Source organism: Ranitomeya imitator, chromosome 3 (genome assembly GCF_032444005.1).
Source record: "Ranitomeya imitator isolate aRanImi1 chromosome 3, aRanImi1.pri, whole genome shotgun sequence".
Lineage (NCBI taxonomy): Eukaryota > Metazoa > Chordata > Amphibia > Anura > Dendrobatidae > Ranitomeya > Ranitomeya imitator.
The window spans coordinates 122,591,428-122,609,850 of NC_091284.1; the positions used below are offsets into that span (position 1 = coordinate 122,591,428).

Here is an 18,423-nt window from a genome sequence, read left to right on the forward strand (position 1 = left end):
GTTAGAAATGAAGTGACCACTTACAGTAGTAACATTGTTCAACAGATTTGTTGATAGGACACCTCTCCTCCATAGATGCAGTGCTACACATTATTATAATTGTAGCACATTTACAACTTGTTGAGGGATTGTTCCCTTGGTCTTGAAAAGGATCCAAATTGTTTACTAAACTTTTTTTTTTTTTTTTTTTTTAAGGGAAACTGGTTTTCAAATATCAACTGTATCCGAAACCCATGTGCTTTATTTAATGTCACTCCAGCAACTTCTTCATAAGATCAGTTTTCCCATTTCCTCGTATACTTAAGAAAATACCTTTTTAATTGTTCCGCTTCATGTGCTAATTGACACTCAACAGTCCGATGGATGTGAGTAAAATCAACTTCTTTTGCCTTTTGAACTCCAAATAGTAAGGTGTGATCGGTCCAAACTCTATTCCTTTGATCCAATTTCTATGTGAGTAAAAATTTACCTATTCTTCTCTCAATAGTGACAGTCAGATTTTAGGTTTTTTTTGTTTTCAAGAATTCACAGCCATTCCCTATTATCACTGAACAGTAATAGCAATTGAATTGTGCTCCTGGTCTATGCAGGTAAACATTTGCTTAAAAATGTTGCACTGAGCTTCAGACTACAGTTTTCATTGCTTTTTAGACCCCCTGATATGCAGTTGTTATCCTTCTCTTGGTTTCATATTTTTCTCTAATGTCCCTCCCAAAAATTCATGATGGATGTGAGGTATGCGTGTCTAGGATGTTACTGCGTTCAATAGCTCTCATGTACATGTATCAGCACAGCAGCATTCTTTGTGTGAGTTCTCTTCTACAGCTTCTGAAGAATCATATGTTTCCTCCCTATCTTCAGTACAATGTGAGTTAATTTCCCTCCCTAAAAATTGTAATTCTTTTCCCCCTCCCTGATCTGCAGTGCACCACCTCCTCCCACTCTCTGCTGCTGAGAGAAGTTGGGGGAAAAGAGAGTTAATAGAACCAGGAGCCCAGCTCTGACAGATATGTGTCAGATTTAGCAGCGCAGCCAGCTAAGTGAAGGAATTTCACATACTCTACAGCAGCAAAATGGTAGGAACTTTTCAATGAATAGTATTTAGAAAGTTGTTTCATTTTGAGTAGCAAATAAAAATAAAGCAAAGAAAAAAATGAATTCTAAGATAATCCAAAATCAAGACAAAGATTTTCATAATAATAATAATAATCTTTATTTATATAGCGCCAACATATTCCGAAGCACTTCACAGTTTAACAGGTTCAAACACAAGTCATAAGTAACAACGTTAACAATAATTAAAGATAAATGACATTTTCATAAAAATAGATGAGGTAGTATGTGGTAGACAATAACGTTTTAGCATACTGAACCAAGCTCCTGTATGGAAGCTTGACTTTGCAATTGTAAAAATCCTCAAAAGCTCAACGATTTTAATGGGGAAATAGTAGGTTGGGGGAGTGCGCAGAAAAATCTCTGAAATCTCAATTATTTGTTCAGTTTTGTGACGGCTATTATGTCACATGAAACTACATCGTGAAAAGAAGAATTTTTATTTCTTTTGCAGTACAAAAACTGACTTCTGACAGTTCTGTGATCATGGATAGCACATTCTGTTAAATTCAGGAACAATTTTTTTTTTTTTCACTGAAAAGGCTAAGATAACATCAGTCATACTTTCCCTGTCTATTATCGACACAATGCTCCGCTTTCCATTCCACGCGAGGAATTCCAGCACCTCTGTTTAGTCCCACCAATGACAATGGTGACTTGATCGCTACCAATATATTTTTCGTGGCAGCAGCTTTATTAAGAGAATTGTGGGAAAACTGCTGCATTTTGGTGTTCGAGATATTGTATGGATTTGCAGGCGTTTGTATAACGGCTTATAATGAGGCTATTAGATAGATAACTGCTGTGCTGAAAAGGATTGGGCACAATCAATGTGAGCAGAGTCTTTCTGATAAAATTTTACCATTATTCAATTGTTTTTTTTTTATTTCTGGTTTGGGGCTCTAATAGACCATTACCATTAAGTAATAGTTTTACCAATTACATTAATACTGCAGATAAGTCAGTGCAGACTTTTATAAGCTATAAACTTCATCACCAAATTAACCTGTGGGGAGACTCGAGCTCTCTAAAATATTGTGTGTCTAATATTCTCATATCATGATTAGTGATGAGCGAGTGTGCTTGTTACTCGAGTTTTCCGAGCATGCTCGGGTGTTCTCCGAGTATTTTGGGCATGCTCGTAGATTGTTTGAGTCCCTGCAGCTGCATGATTTGCAGCTGCTGGACAACCTGAACACATGCAGGGCTTGCCTGTTTGTTAGGGAATCCCCACATGTTTTCAGGCTGCCTAGCATCGGCAAATCATGCAGCTGCAGGGACTCAAACATAATCTGCGAGCATGCCCAAAATACTCGGAGAACACCCGAGCATTCTTGGAAATCTCGAGCAACAAGCACACTCGCTCATCACTAATCAAGATCTCTTCACCAAGTGGAATTATGAACTACCTCAAATTTTTCCCTATTTTTTAGCTATCTCTTTCCTTATTTATCGGGGGAAAATATACATAATGAGAAATAATAATAAACCCGTTGAGAGACGATTTGATTGGCAGTAATTATCTTGTTGCAATGCAACCTATCCAGGGGTAAGCTATATTCACATTTAAAAAAATTACCGTTTTGGAACGAGTGTTATGATAACAACACCATTCATAGGTTTTAGTTTTGGGTTTGCTAAATGACATGTTTTATGGTTTTACATCTCTTGATTGTGGAGTATTATTTGTTTATAATCTTCCTATATTAAAACCAATTTTGAATTATAAAAAAAAAAATTAGTTGATGTGTTCAAAACCAAAACAGAAAAGGGGTTAGGATTTCAGCATGTTTGACAGAGATCAAATTGTGCTGGCTAGGTGACCAGGTCAAGCATCTAACAGCAGGTCTTCCAAGGAGGGACAGCCAGTTAACCACAGCGACATGGTCATGGGTGCCCTAGGCTTTTTGATATATGAGCAAATATCAAAAGACTGACCTTCAATTCAAAACATAAAACTGCTGTGCTCAGGTGCATACGAAGAGTAGCCATCTACATGCATAGCTAACAAATGAAGTAGCACTCTGTAACACTATATTGCGTGCTCGGAAGAGTCGGTCTAGCCAGTCCCTGATAAATATGTCACCGATTAAACTTTGTTTCAAGGCAGGGAAAGCAGCAGCGGCAATGACTGCAGTTCCAGCCCCCTGATGATGGGCCATTTGAGTATCTCAGAATACACTAGGGATTCTCAAACAAAACCTTATAAAAATGGAAGTAAAAACTACATAAAGCAGTTGGATAGCATAGAGAGGAAACGGTGGGGACTTATTAATCAAAGTATATTAGAAAAGCGATTCGATTATTTCACTAAATAGGCATTTAGGATTAAACTGAACTTTAGTTTTGGACCACTTGATTAAGGATTATGATGTGAAGAGTGTGTTCCAACATCTAACACTTGACTTTTCATCCTACAGTTCCCATTGATGCCACTCATGGAATGCGAATGCTGTATGTGTTTGTCGACATAAAGATTGATATTTCACACTTTTTGGACACGATTAGATTCAATTTTGCAAGTGGAACATCCCTGGCCTTCGTCAGCACTATCCAATTTGTATCAGCACTTCAGGTAAATATCAACCAATATTTTTATTCCTTATTGGTGAAAACAAACAAAAAAATAAAAATAAAATCATCAGCCTTGCTTCCAAAGGCAGTGCTCAATAATTTAGCTTGTGGATAAGAATTTGTACATTTGCATTTGCTAAGTAGAACAGGAATTAGAAAATAACTGTTACAAAGGCCTCCTAATTTAATAATATTAAAGGATTCTTCCATCACAGCAACCACATGTTATATTAAAACTGAGATGTTAATGGTTGTAGTCAGTGAAATTGCAACTAGCAAAATTCATAGTATTTAATAAACTAGATGGGCTGGAGTCGCCATACAAGAGCTGCTTTTTGTTGGCTGGTCTCCACTCTGGCTAGTAGAGGGCCTAGTACTCCTAGAGTAGGAGGTAGAAGGAATAGAATATTTTGTTATTTTGTGTTTAAAGATATTCATCCTGAGGATATTGACTACATTTTATTTGAAAAATCAACCCTTCATAAACAATTGACAAAATGTCACTATTAATGGAATCTGTCAGTAGGATCAACCCACCCCTCCCCAAGCCATCTTTATAGGTATGTGTAGTAACATAGTATTTAAGGTTGAAGGAAGACTTTAAGCCAATCTAGTTCAACCCATAGCCTAACCTAACATGCCCTAACATGTTGATCCAGAGGAAGGCAAAAAAAAAAAAACCCATGTGGCAAAGAGTAAGCTCAACATTGGGGAAAAAAATTCCTTCCCGACTCCACATACGGCAATCAGACTAGTTCCCTGGATCAACACCCTATCAAGGAATCTATTATATATGCCCTGTAACATTATACTTTTCAAGAAAGGTATCCAGTCCCCTCGTAAATTTTAGTAATGAATCACTCATTGCAATATCATATGGCAGAGAGTTTCATAGTCTCACTGCTCTTACAGTAAAACTTGAATAAAATGAGGTCTTATTCCTGAGAAATCCATGTTTTCTTACTATGTAAATGAGCTGTTAAGATCTATGCTCTGGATACAGAGATACCTTCAGAGATTATTTTAAATGAAAGGGGCTGTTACCAGTCTGAGACATGTAATGACTGACAGTCACAGTCTACTCTCCTTATCTCACTGCAGAATGTGTCCCATCTCAAAACACTATTAACCTGCAGTTATGGGGTTAATTTTCAGGTTAATGGTGTTCTAAAGCTTCCCTCTAAATTTTGTCACCGCTCAGTTCACAGTGTGCGACGGCTGTGACCATGCCCCAGCAATGACTGACAGCTCACTCAGTACTGATGTACTATGGAGCCGGCCATCAGTCAATGCCAGTGCGTGGTTACAGTTGCCGCTCACTATGTACTGAGCTATGACTAAAGCCACGCCTCTATAACTGAAAGCCAGAGGCTGCCGGGAGGAAGAAAGTTAATTTCTCTCCATTAGCCGGGCTTTCAGTGCAGCGTCCAGGCAGCTTTGGAATGGTGTTAACCTGCAGATTAATCTATCTGAAGGTTAATAGTTTTGGGAAATGACGGGTTCCCACAGCTCACACCCTGCCGCATTTCCTGGTCCCCAGCTTTTGCTACACACAGATGTCCTTGACAAAGACCACTCTCGGTTAAAACATAGGACCATATTTGGTTTTGACTCCTTGCTGGATCAAAATAAATTAACACTGCACCAAGCCCTATAGTCTCATTTTCTTTAGAGGTGCTGAGGTTCCACTTCAATGAGTCTGGACGAGGAGTCCCTTACTCAAGCACACTATTTTTTTTTTATTTTTTTTAAAGGACAGTGTTGCTAGTCTTTTTCCTTCATCTAATAGGTTCCTTTTAAGAGAAGTTGATGAAAATGACACTTCAGTTGTGCTACATGTAGAGTAGACAGAGGTCTTCAATATATGTATTCATGATGTAGGTAACAGTAAAACTAGGATTACAGATATATGGCTGATAATTGTAGTCTTCGTAGTGCTTTAAGTATACTTTTATAAGTGCTATTATTTAGACTGGTCCCACAAATCCAAGGTGACTTCTAATACACTACAGTACATTATCACATACATTTTCCTGATCAACACTGAAACTCTGACATCAGAACTCAGCTGGTAATGCATGTCCAGGTCACCATGTTCACAGATACTGTATTAATAACACTTGTGAATGAGTTGTGTTAAAAGGTTTCCTTTATTGAAGGTTTTGACAATAACTATAGGTGGTTTATAATTTTCACATCAAGAGGGAAGGCCATTTACATGTAAGTATATCACAATGATCGATGTGTTTCTTATATGTTATTTTGCAATTATTCCTTAGTCTAAATGCATGAACGGATGCAAATTGCTCAACAAGTACACTAATGGCTATTCATCTGACTTTCATAATATACGGTAAATGTGGCTTACAAATACATGTGCATTTGATACCCAGACTAATTAGGGGGAAATACTGGAACTAGATTAACCAGGGTAGAAGAACAGGCTACAAAATATCAAACATACAGACATGGGCGATCTACAGTGATATACAGAGATATTTCTATTGTTACTCACAAATACTTTCCAATACTTTATCAAAATAATTCCTTACAGCGACGTTGAGGCAGAGATATAGATGTAGTTCATGTAACGCAGCTGGAATTCACAATCTTCTTTCACTGAGTTTATTTTTAGGCAGGAATGGACAGACTAGGTTATAATTAGGGATGAGCGAGTGTAGTCCTTGCTCGGGTTTTCCTCAGCATGCTCGGGTGATCTCCGAGTATTTGTTAGTGCTCGGAGATTTAGTTTTCCTCGCCTCAGCTGCATGATTTATGGCTGCTGGACAGCCTGAATACATGTGATACACACATGCTAGCCACCTTAGGGAGAGACCCAAGTTGGGCTAAATGTAGCGGGACGAAAGAGACCGAAAAGCCCTCTACTTAAAGGAAATACATAGTGGATGCTTTCCTGAAACGGAAAGTACTTGCAAGCAGCATAATACAAAGAATAGCAGGTTTACCCAGAATCCTTTGCAGTAGGCGGAGCTATGCAAATCATCTCTTTCCACCCCAGTCTAATCCACAGCGCTTGGAACCGCCAAGCGTGCAATGCTGCAGATTAGTTTCTAAATTTACACAGCCAACCAATTCCTACCTGTGGACACGTGTTTCGGGCTTTAGGCCCTCATCAGCACAGGGCTGGAATTGGTTGGCTGTATGGAGTGGGGCTCGGTGAGCAAGCGATACACACATGCTAGCCACCTTAGGGAGAGACCCAAGTTGGGCTAAATGTAGCGGGACGAAAGAGACCGAAAAGCCCTCTACTTAAAGGAAATACATAGTGGATGCTTTCCTGAAACGGAAAGTACTTGCAAGCAGCATAATACAAAGAATAGCAGGTTTACCCAGAATCCTTTGCAGTAGGCGGAGCTATGCAAATCATCTCTTTCCACCCCAGTCTAATCCACAGCGCTTGGAACCGCCAAGCGTGCAATGCTGCAGATTAGTTTCTAAATTTACACAGCCAACCAATTCCTACCTGTGGACACGTGTTTCGGGCTTTAGAGAATTCCCTAACAAACAGGCAATCCTCACATGTATTCAGCCTGTCTAGCAGCAATAAATCATGCAGCTGTGCCCAATGAAAACTAAATCTCAGAGCAGTTACAAGTACTCGGGAAAACCTGAGCAACGAGTATACTCGCTCATCACTAGTTATAATGTTTCTGAAGCCTGCTTTGCAAAACCTCTAAATCTTGCGTTTATGTTCAAGTCTTCTCCAAAATCAAAATGTATATTATAATAACACATATGTAATAATTTTTTTTATAGATTGCTATAAGTACAAGATGTGATATGCACACTGTACATTAGGACCTCTAAAAAGTCACGTTTGCAGTCATTTGTCTGATATTGATATTTATACCGGAGCTCTCTATTGGTTCTGACTAGTGATGAGCGTTTTTCCCGAGTACGCTCTTGTGGTCTCCGAGTATTTGCTAGTGCTAGGGAATCCCCACATGTATTCAAGCTGTCTAGCAGCCGTAAATCATGCAGCTGCGTCGACAAAAACTAAATCTCCGAGCACTAACAAATACTCGAAGACCACCCGAGCGTGCTCGAGCAACGAGTATACTCGCTCATCACTAGTTCTGACACTTGACCAGTTCTCGGATTATGTTCCTGCTATATCTGTTAGTTGACGTCATAGGCTGCATTGTTCACATTCCCACTGAGTTGGGATCATAGTGGGACTATTGGATATGACTTTCATGCGTCACAGTATTTTACTACAGCCTCACATCACACGATCCATTACTTTTACTGCAAGTGCAAGTCCTAAATGCTTTTATGAGTTTAAAGGTGTTTTCAGAAATTAGTCCAGATACACATGTCTTCTTCACTGGGCGGCTGTGGGAGCTTTTAGTCCAGATGCATGCTAACTTTTTACCAAGTCCGAATAATCACTACAGGGAAGTCCCTGTTTTATGTCAAAGGTACCACCCAGTGTCCGCTGCTTCCTCTTTGAAAACATCTGGCTTTTTATTGCTGCATACAGAGTTTAGTTGGACTTGAGAGAAAACTAGAAATGTTCTTGACAACTTTCCATGTTTGTGGATTACTCGTTAGCCTATATAGTGTCCCAGTGAAGAAGACATTGTGTTTGATATGGCAGAAAACAGTGTCTTGAATCTACTGGCCAAGCCAAGATTGTTTGGGAATTTGACATGCCGCGAAACAGTACATGTACTGTGTGAGGAGCTGAGAATGACTTTTTTAATGACATAACTTTTATCAATGCATGTGTTGTGGAGCTCCAGGATATTTATATCTGCTTATTTTTATTGTTTGAGTAACACAGGAGGCCATTGGTTTTCTATGTGACTTCATATTCTCGGTATCAAAACTTTTTAAGGTCATTACTATACAATCTAGCCCCTTCAACTGCTATACCAAGAACTTAAGAAACCTTTCACACTCAGTGATACAAGCTTATGTTTTTCTATTACTGATTAATGTTAGAACCCTTTCAAAGGTTTCTGTATATTTAGCATATAACTTGGCAGCGAGGATACATAAAGACAAAAACAAGTGAAAACTTTGACAATTAGGCTGGGTTTACATGCACATGATTTCTGTAGACTCGCTCCAACTCATCATCCCTGGATCTTTCACATGTTTCAATGTTCTGGAATACAGCAGTCAGTAGTCTGTCGCCGGTCTCCAGATTACTGTCTGTTGTAAAATAGCATACTTCTACTGATGGGTCGTTCACCTTAATATTATTGGCACTTCTAGTGAGTCCATACCAGTTTAATGATTTTTGAGGCTCCTGTAAGTTTTCGCAGAGCTGGCTTTATTTTCATGCATTAGAGAATAAATATAAAATAGATGCAACTCTACAAAGAGCGTTGTGATAGGAGGAAGAGAGTGTACATTTCATTAAATCTAACCTATTTTCAAGGGCATAATGCACCTGCAGCGTTCAAAGATTTCATTTTCAAACTTTATTAGAAAACCATTGTTGTGTCTCTTCCCCTTGAAATAAAAGGCATCTTAATAAACTGTGGGTGATGAGAATAAAGGCATGAAGACAGCTAACATACAACTTGAAGCCCTACTCCATATTATAACCTTGGTGTAATTGACATCAGATGAACACGCTGGACCACAGATTAACCCATAAGCGGAAGGATGACTACTTCTCCTCTGATGTATACTTGTGCCCTTATCTTTAGGTGCAAGTGGGTTAAAGCAGAAGCTACAGCCATACAGATACTTTACAGAGACATGAAGGAGAGAACATGCAGACCTTCACATCTGAGCTGGCTATGCAGTCAGCCTTTAGTGATTAATGTGCATGCTAAGAATATTTGTTCAAGCCTTTGAAGGCAGCTCAAAACCAAATAAAAGGGCCATCAAAGACATGAACAAATGAACCAGGAGACAGTCGGGACCATGTTTTGTCAAGATCCATAAGCCCATAGCACACAACGCCTTTTACATTCCAAATACACTCATGCCTGCAAGGTGCTTTCTGGCACTGTAAGGCTAGGTTCACATTTCGTTAGTGCAGTCCGTTCAACGCATATGTTAAACAGACTGCGTTAACGCAAGTGCCGAAAAAGATCGTGTTTATGCGATCGCGCTAGCGCAGATGCTCTAGTGCAGATGCTCTATCTGTGCTAGCGGTGCTGGACCCGAAAACGCTGCAGACTGCGTCCGAGGGTCCGTCACAGAATGACGGCACATCGCTAACGTATGCCGATTATGACATGCGTTAGCTATGTGCTACATAATGGCAGTTAATGGGTGCCCTAACGCATCCGTTACATAGCGTTAGTGCCGCTATGTAACGGATCCCATCAGCACATTGCCATTAACGCAATGTGAACCCAGCCATAGATGTTAATGCCTTTGCGCTGTTTAGTAAATAAGCCTCTAGGTCTCCAGATATAAAAGTGCATTTATCAAATTGAGCCTTTTTCAGCCACCCAGTCTTTTTCATCAGGGGGGTGTCCACTTTGATATACCATAGAACAAATCAAGCAGCCACATGGCCTATAATAACACAAAGGTCAGAATCTTCCTCTATTTTATTGAAATAATCAGTCCTTTCCAAGACTTATGTCACAAAGTCCAGGAGAAGAAAAATAGTCTGGAGAAAATACGACCTTTCCAGATGGTTATTGCAAAATTACAAGAGAACTGCTGACAAAATATAACTAAAGTTTTGAGTGAGGAAAAGTCACCAGACGTTATCGTGTGTATATAATATATACATTTTACATACAGGTGTTTCTCACTAAATTAGAATATCATCAAAAAGTTAATTTATTTCAGTTCTTAAATGCAAAAAAGTGAACCTCATATATTATCTAGTGTCATTACAAACAGAGTTATCTATTTCAAGTGTTTATTTCTGTTAATGTTGATGACTATGGCTTACAGCCAAAGAAAACCCAAAAGTAATTATCTCCGTAAATTAGAATAATTAACAAAAAACACCTGCAAAAGCTTCCTAAGCATTTAAAAAGGCCCCTTAGTCTGTTTCAGTAGGCTCCACAATCATGTGGAAGACTGCTGACTTGACAGATGTCCAGAAGGCAGTCATTGACACGCTCCACAAGGAGAGTAAGCCACAAAAGGTCATTGCTAAAGAATCTGGCTGTTCAGAGTGCTGTATCCAAGCATATAAATGGAAAGTTGAGTGGAAGGGAAAAAATGTGGTAGAAAAAGGTGCACAAGCAACCGGGATAACTACAGCCTTGAAAGGATTGTTAACCCCTTTGCCCTGAAGCCTGTTTTCACCTTCCTGACCAGCCAATTTTGACAATTCTGAGCAGAGTGATCTATTTAGAGTGTTTATTTCTGTTAATGTTGATGATTATGGCTTACAGCCAGTGAAAACCCAAAAGTCATTATCTCAGTAAATTAGAATACTTTATAACACCAGCTTGAAAAAATGATTTTAACATCCAAAATGTTGGCCTATTAAAATGTATGTTCAGTAAATGCACTCAATACTTGGTCGGGGCTCCTTTTGCATCACTTACTGCATCAATGCGGCGTGGTATAGAGGCGTTCAGCCAGTGGCACTACTGAGGTGTTATGGAAGCCCAGGTTGCTTTGATAGCAGCCTTCAGCTCGTCTGCATTGTTGGATCTGGTGTCTCTCATCTTCCTCTTGACAATACCTCATAGATTCTTTATAGAGTTATGGTCAGGCGAGTTTGCTGGCCAATCAAGCACAGTGATACTGTTGTTTTTACACCAGGTATTGGTACTTTTGGAAGTGTAGACAGGTGCCAAGTCCTGCTGGAGAATGAAATTTCCATCTCCAAAAGCTTACCGGCAGAGGGAAGCATGAAGTACTCTAAAGTTTGCTGGTAGACGGCTGTGCAGACTTTGATGTTGACCTACACCAGCAGATGACATTGCTCCCCAAACCATCAATGATTGTGGAATCTTCACACTAGACCTCAAGCAGCTTGGATTGTGTGCCTCTCCACTCTTCCTCCAGACTCTGGGACCTTGATTTCCAAATGAAATGCAAAATTTACTTTCATCTGAAAACAACACCTTGGACCACTGATCAACAGTCCAGTTCTTTTTATCCCTGTCCCAGGTAATGTGCTTCTTGCATTGTCTATTGGTCATGATTAGCTTGACACAAGGAATGCGACACTTGTAGCCCAAGTCCTGGATATGTCTGTGTGTGGTGGCTCTTGAAGCAACAGCAGCAGTCCACTCCTTGTGAATCTCCCACAAATTTTTTAATGGCCTTTTCTTAACCATCCTTTTAAGTCTGCAGTTTTTCCGGTTGCTTGTGTACCTTTTTCTTCCACACCTTTTCCTTCCACTTAACTTCCCATTAATATGCTTGGATACAGCACTCTGTGAACAGCCAGTTTCTTTAACAATGATTTTTTATGGCTTACCCTCCTGATGGAGTGTGTCAATGACTGCATTCTGGGCATATGTCAAGTCAGCAGTCTTCCCCATGATTGTGGAGCCTACTGAAACAGACTAAGGGACATTTTTACACGCTTAGGAAGCCATTGCAGGTGTTTTTTTTTGTTAATTATTTACTGAGATAATGACCTTTTTGGTTTTCGTTGGCTGTAAGCCATAATCATCAACATTAACAGGAATAAGCACTTGAAATAGATCACTCTGTTTGTAATGAGTTTGTTTGTAAGAAACTACTTTTTATGTCCTACTGGAATCAACCGGTCATTCTGTCACTTGGCAGATCAACCGGGGAAAATCTCCTGTGGTATACCTACCAGTATTCCTGCCCGAGGGGTTATCAATTAAAATTACTACGGACTATCAGATAGCAGATCTGATTTGTTTCATCTTGCAGCCTCGGGTTTAGTGCTCTCCTTAACCACCCCATGGGTTGCTAGAGCAATGGTCTCCTGGTCGAAGACCTTTACTATGATTCACAACAGTAACCTTTTCCCGAAGACAGTACAACTGGTCAATCAAATGTCTTGAGCAGGAGACTAGCTGGTTAGCGCCTCTCGGACGCGGCTAGTTGCGCGGCGCTGTCAGCAGCAAATACCATTACATCCAGAAGGGCATTATAGCTAAAAGAATGGAAGTGTACTCAGCGATCAAAAACACCTCTGACATCTCTCCCTAGGATCACATGTTTCCTATAGACAACCAGCAGTGGAAGAGTTTTCCAGGACGGTCTAGATCTAAAGGATCTTGGTTCCAAAAAGAGGGACCGAAAAGTAAGACTAATCCTGGACCTCAAACTTTTACCAAGCTTGACAAGGTCCTCCTTCTTCGAATGGAGTTTCTCCGCTCAGCTATTTCTTCAACAGAAAAGGGTGGAGTTTCTGGCATCCACCGACATTTGTGATGCTTACTTTCACGTTCCAATTTTCCCCTCTTTTTCGCTTTTCCATTCGCAAACAGCATTTTCAAGTCACAACCTGGTCCTTCGGCCATGCTACCGCACCCTGAGTGTTCGCAAGGGTCATGACGGCTGTCATGTTCCTCTTGCAGCCTAGAGGCGTGGTCTTCCTGCCCTGTCCGGTCGACTTTCTAGCCACTCTTCCAGGACTACGCTGAATCGTCTATATCAATTACTATACCCTCTCACCTGTATTGGCAGCTTCAGCTAGACAAGGTTTTCCTGATCTTCAGCCCAGCAGATACCCTTTTTAAGGATGATCCTGGACACTTCCAGGGGGTTGGTAATTCTCCCTTGAGACAAGGCCATTGCCGCTCTTCAACTCAGAACTCTCTTACCTGACCTCTCATTCCCTCATTCCATTCGATTGCTGGAAGGGTCATAAGGAAAAATGGTGACAGCAATGGAAGCTGTTTTCCTTCACTTTGCTCGTTTTCTGTAGGTCAAACAGGCTTTCAGAGGGTAGTCTCTGAGCTCCTTCCTCATCCGGGAGAGTTCCTTCCAGATCAATGATTATTAGTAACTACCGTTGACAGCCTTCTCCCGATTGTTGTTCTGGGGATCTGAACGATACGGCTAGTCTTACAGCAGGTCCTCTGCTTTCTGGTGGGTCTCCCATCTGAATTCAATCGGATAATGCCACAGCTGTCCAATACGTCAATCTTCTAACAGGTGCCCACCATCAGGCATCATGGACGAGGTGCCTCACATTCTCTGATGGGCCGAGATCTCTCATTCGGTGATCTCGGCAGTACACATCCCAGGCGTAGACCTCTGGACAGCAGACTTTTTCAGCTGTCAGGGTCGCACCTCAAGTGAGTGGGAACCTCTCTCGGAAGTCTTCTATCAGATCTGCCTTCTCTGAAGCACTCCAGATCTAGATCTGATGACATCCAGACGGAACGCCAATGTACTCGAGTTCATAGTTCGGCCTCGAGATCCAAAAACCGTTGCAGTGAATGCTCTGGTTCTTCCATAGTACCAGTTTCCGTAACCCCCCCCTCCGAGAGTCGTTTTAAAGTGGGAAGGGCCTTAGTGGTCTTGGGAGATCCGCACGGACCACGTTACGTTTTTTTTTTGGGGGGGGTTTGCAGAGTTAGGACTTTTCCGTCTTATTCCAACGAAACTGCGAGTAGGGTCTTACTCGCAAGGACTTTTCACATGTGGTCCTTCCCTTTCGCATACCATTAGATCTTTGGGTCCTTAATGGTCCTTGGAGTCTTACAGTACACTCTTTTTTGATCCGGCAGACTTTACTATCGGGGAAGGTCTCCTCTTTTTTCTTTACGATCTCGTCATCCTGACGAGTCTTCGGAGCTAGTCGCTCTGTTCTTCAGACTTTTTTCCATCAAGGCAAGGTTGTCCTCAGGTCATCCCCATCCCTTGTTAACAGTCCACAAAAAGGGGGATGGGTTCTCCATATTCTGGACGAAGTAAGTGCTCTGAGTAGGTATGTATCGAGCTCGGCATCCTTCTGAAGATTGGACACCTTATTTGCCCTTCCTGACAGTCAGAGGAATGCTTCCTGATGGTTACAGGAAGGGTTTAGCCATTTCATCGGTCATGTTAGCCTGGTGGATTCGTTACACCATCCTGGAGTCCTTCTGGATTAGACATTAGCCTAACTCCACTCCACTCTGTCGATCGAGGTTTCTTGGACTCTAGGCACCAGGCGTCAATAAAGCACGCCTGCAAGCTTGCGGGTTCGTCCAGTCCGCATGCAGCCATGAAGCACTATAATTCTCAGACTTCGACTGTTATGAGTCTGGGCAGGCGGACACTGCAGGCTGCGGTGGCGCTATTGTAAGTAGCAGTTACACAGGGCCTGATCTGATGTTGTCCCCGCCCAGGGACTGCTTTGGGATGTCCCACGGTCTGTGTCCCCCAATGAGTTGAAGGAGAAATAGGTATTTTTGTGTACTCACCGTAAATCCTTTTCTCCGAGCAATTCATTGGGAGTCACAGCTCCTACCTTGTTATTAGCTTCTGCTTGTTTTTTAAATTGACATGTTATATTCTTATATAATTTGACATGCTATACTCATATGTTGTTGTTGAGCTCCTACTGCTTTTGCACTGAACTGGTTAGCTGAGAGCCAGCAGGAAGGTGTATACTGCTGGGGAGGGGCTAACTTTTTTGTATCACTTTTTGTCAGCCTCCTACTGGCAGCAGCATACACCCACGGTCTGTCCCCCAATGAATGGCTCGGAAAAAAGGATTTTACGGTGAGTACACAAAAATCCATATTTTTCTTTTTTCTTAAAGGGAAGGTGCCATCCAAAAAAATTTTTTTTCAGAAATTGTAAAAATGTAAAGCATTAATGATTACATTTTCTTAAAAAATATTATCATTTGTTTATAATTTAGTAAAATATGAAAAATAATTTGAAAAGTTTGGGAATTTCCACTTTTCAACATTAGGGGGAGCAGCTGCTGAAATTTCAGAAAAACCTAGTGTACAACTATCTCACATTACTGCACTGCAGTAAATATGGGCGGAGTCTGCTGACCTGTGTGATGTCTCCTCTCCTCCCCTTCTGGGTGTTTGCTAAGGGATTAGTGAGGATGATATTCAGGAACCCAGTGAGAAGCCATTTTGTTGGTGACTGCAGAGTATGGCTGCCGTCACACTAGCAGTATTTGGTCAGTATTTTACCTCAGTATGTGTAAGCCAAAACCAGGAGTGGAACAATTAGAGGAAAAGTATAATAGAAACATATGCACTTCTGTATTTATCACCCACTGCTGGTTTTGGCTTACAAATACTGAGGTAAAATACTGACCAAATACTGATAGTGGACGGCAGCCTTAGGCTACTTTCACACTAGCGTTGTTGGCTGTACGTCGCAATGCGTTGTTCAGGAGAAAAAACACATCCTGCAAAGTTGTCTGCAGGATGCGTTTTTTCCCCATAGACTAACATTACCGACGCATTGCGACGTATTGCCACACGTCGTAACTGTCGTGCGATGGTTGCGTCATGTTTTGGTGGACCGCCGCCACAAGAAAAGTTACATGTAACGTTTGTGCATCGAGTCCACCATTTTCGACCGCACATGCACGGCCGAAACTCCGCCCCATCCTTCCCAGACCTTACAATGGGGCAGCGGAAGCGTCGTAAAACTGCTTCCGCTGCCCACGTCGGACATTTCTTTCACAGCATACGTCGGTACGACGCACTGCGACGGGCCCGTACCGATGCTAGTGTGAAAGCAGCCTTATACTGACAAGTAGACAGTCACCGAGGATGGCAGGCAGCAAGGATTCTGGGAGATATGTGGTGGAGGGAGCAGGGTGACAGCAGCACAGAGTATTTCAGGAGAGCAGTGTGCTGGTCTATGGGGGCCCCCTGTTTGGTGCGCGGAGCAGCCAGGGATTGTACGTAGAGCGCTGTCTTTTATACACATGGATGGACCGTCTGCTTGTTTGCTCCACAGAAATCCAGGAAACATTTCTGCGGATTGATGGCCTTTTCTGATCCAGACTTTGCATGCAGACTCCATTCCCCTCCTCAGATCCTGTCTTCCCAATCCTGTCCTGGCAATGTGTGAAAGCGAGGCGACAGGCGCAGTCCGGGGTGACGCTGGGAAGGAAATGTAGCCATATAGTAACGATAAAAATGAGACCCCTCTCTTCAGCTGCCTCACCAGCCCTGACTACACCTAACTGGAGGTCATGCTGCCCCCTCTATTACCCCAGACCCGCGTGCAGGTGCTCAGCCAGAACCACCATAGAATGGGTCCGCTTTCTGAAGATAATACTGCCATAGTGTTCTCACATAATACCGCCATATAGATCACACACAATACTATCAAATAGATCACACAATACTGTCATACAGTTCTCACATAATACCACCATATAGATCACACATAATACCGCCAGTGTTCTCACATACCGCCATGTAGATCACACATAATACCGCCAGTGTTCTCACATACCACCATATAGATCACACATAATACTGCCAGTGTTCTCACATACCGCCATATAGATCACACACAATACCGCCAGTGTTCTCAAATACCACCATATAGATCACACATAATACTGCCATAGTGTTCTCACATAATACCGCCATATAGATCACACATAATGCTGCCAGTGTTCTCACATAATACCGCCATATAGATCACACACAATACCACCATATAATTCTCACAATACTGATCAAGCATAATACCACCATACAGATCACATAATACCGTCATATAGATCTCACATAATGCCATAATACAGCATGACGCCCGCAGCTCCTGTTATCGCACGCATTGAGTTGTGTGTGCAATGGGGAAAGATATGCAGGGGGGAGAGGAGTGCATAGGAGAGGATTAGATACACGGTTCACCAGACAGTATCACACAGGAGAGGATTAGATACACGGCTCAGCAGTCAGTATTTCATAGGATTAGGCTATGTGCACACGTCAGGATTTTTTCCTGACATAATCCTGAGAATTCTGCCAGAAATCCGCGTGCTTTTTTCGCGCGGAATTTGCGCGTTTTTTGCGCAAATTTTTTGAGTTTTTTTATTTTCCGGAATGTCCTTTTTGATAGGAAATCCGTAAAAAGATAGAGCATGTCCGGATTTTTTGCGGTATGCGTTTTTTTTTTGCGGGAAAAAACGTTAACATCTGCACAAAAAATGCGGAATGCATTCTAAATGATAGGATGCATAATGTTAGTGTTTTTTTAGCGGATTTATAGCGTTTTTATGGCGAAATTCCGCAAAAAAAACGCAAAAAATCCGGACGTGTGCACCTAGCCATAGATACACAGGTCAGCACATGATAGGATTAGATACACGGTTCACCAGACAGTATCACACAGGAGAGGATTAGATACACAACTCAGCAGACAGTATCACACAGGAGAGGATTAGATACACGGCTCAGCAGTCAGTATTCCACAGGAGGATTAGATACACAGGTCAGCACAGGATAGGATTAGATACACGGCTCAGCAGACAGTATTACACAGGAGAGGATTAGATACACGGCTCAGCAGTCAGTATTCCACAGGAGGATTAGATACACAGGTCAGCACAGGATATGATTAGATACACGGCTCAGCAGACAGTATTACACAGGAGAGGATTAGATACACGGCTCAGCAGTCAGTATTCCACAGGAGGATTAGATACACAGGTCAGCACAGGATAGGATTAGATACACGGCTCAGCCGACAGTATCACACAGGAGAGGATTAGATACACGGCTCAGCCGACAGTATCACACAGGAGAGGATTAGATACACGGCTCAGCAGACACTATCACACAGGAGAGGATTAGATACACGGCTCAGCAGACAGTATTACACAGGAGAGGATTAGATACACGGCTCAGCAGACACTATCACACA

At 41.7% G+C, this 18,423-nt stretch overlaps 1 protein-coding gene across 1 annotated transcript in view; it reads left to right on the top strand.

Annotated features, from left to right (window-relative positions):
* The window catches only part of DPH1 (diphthamide biosynthesis 1), a 378,970-nt gene that overhangs the window by 229,793 nt on the left and 130,754 nt on the right, over positions 1–18,423 (top strand). The window contains exon 5 of the mRNA XM_069761363.1: positions 3,534–3,688. Within this exon, the coding sequence (XP_069617464.1) occupies positions 3,534–3,688 (155 nt within the window). The remainder of the gene's footprint in view (positions 1–3,533; positions 3,689–18,423) is intronic.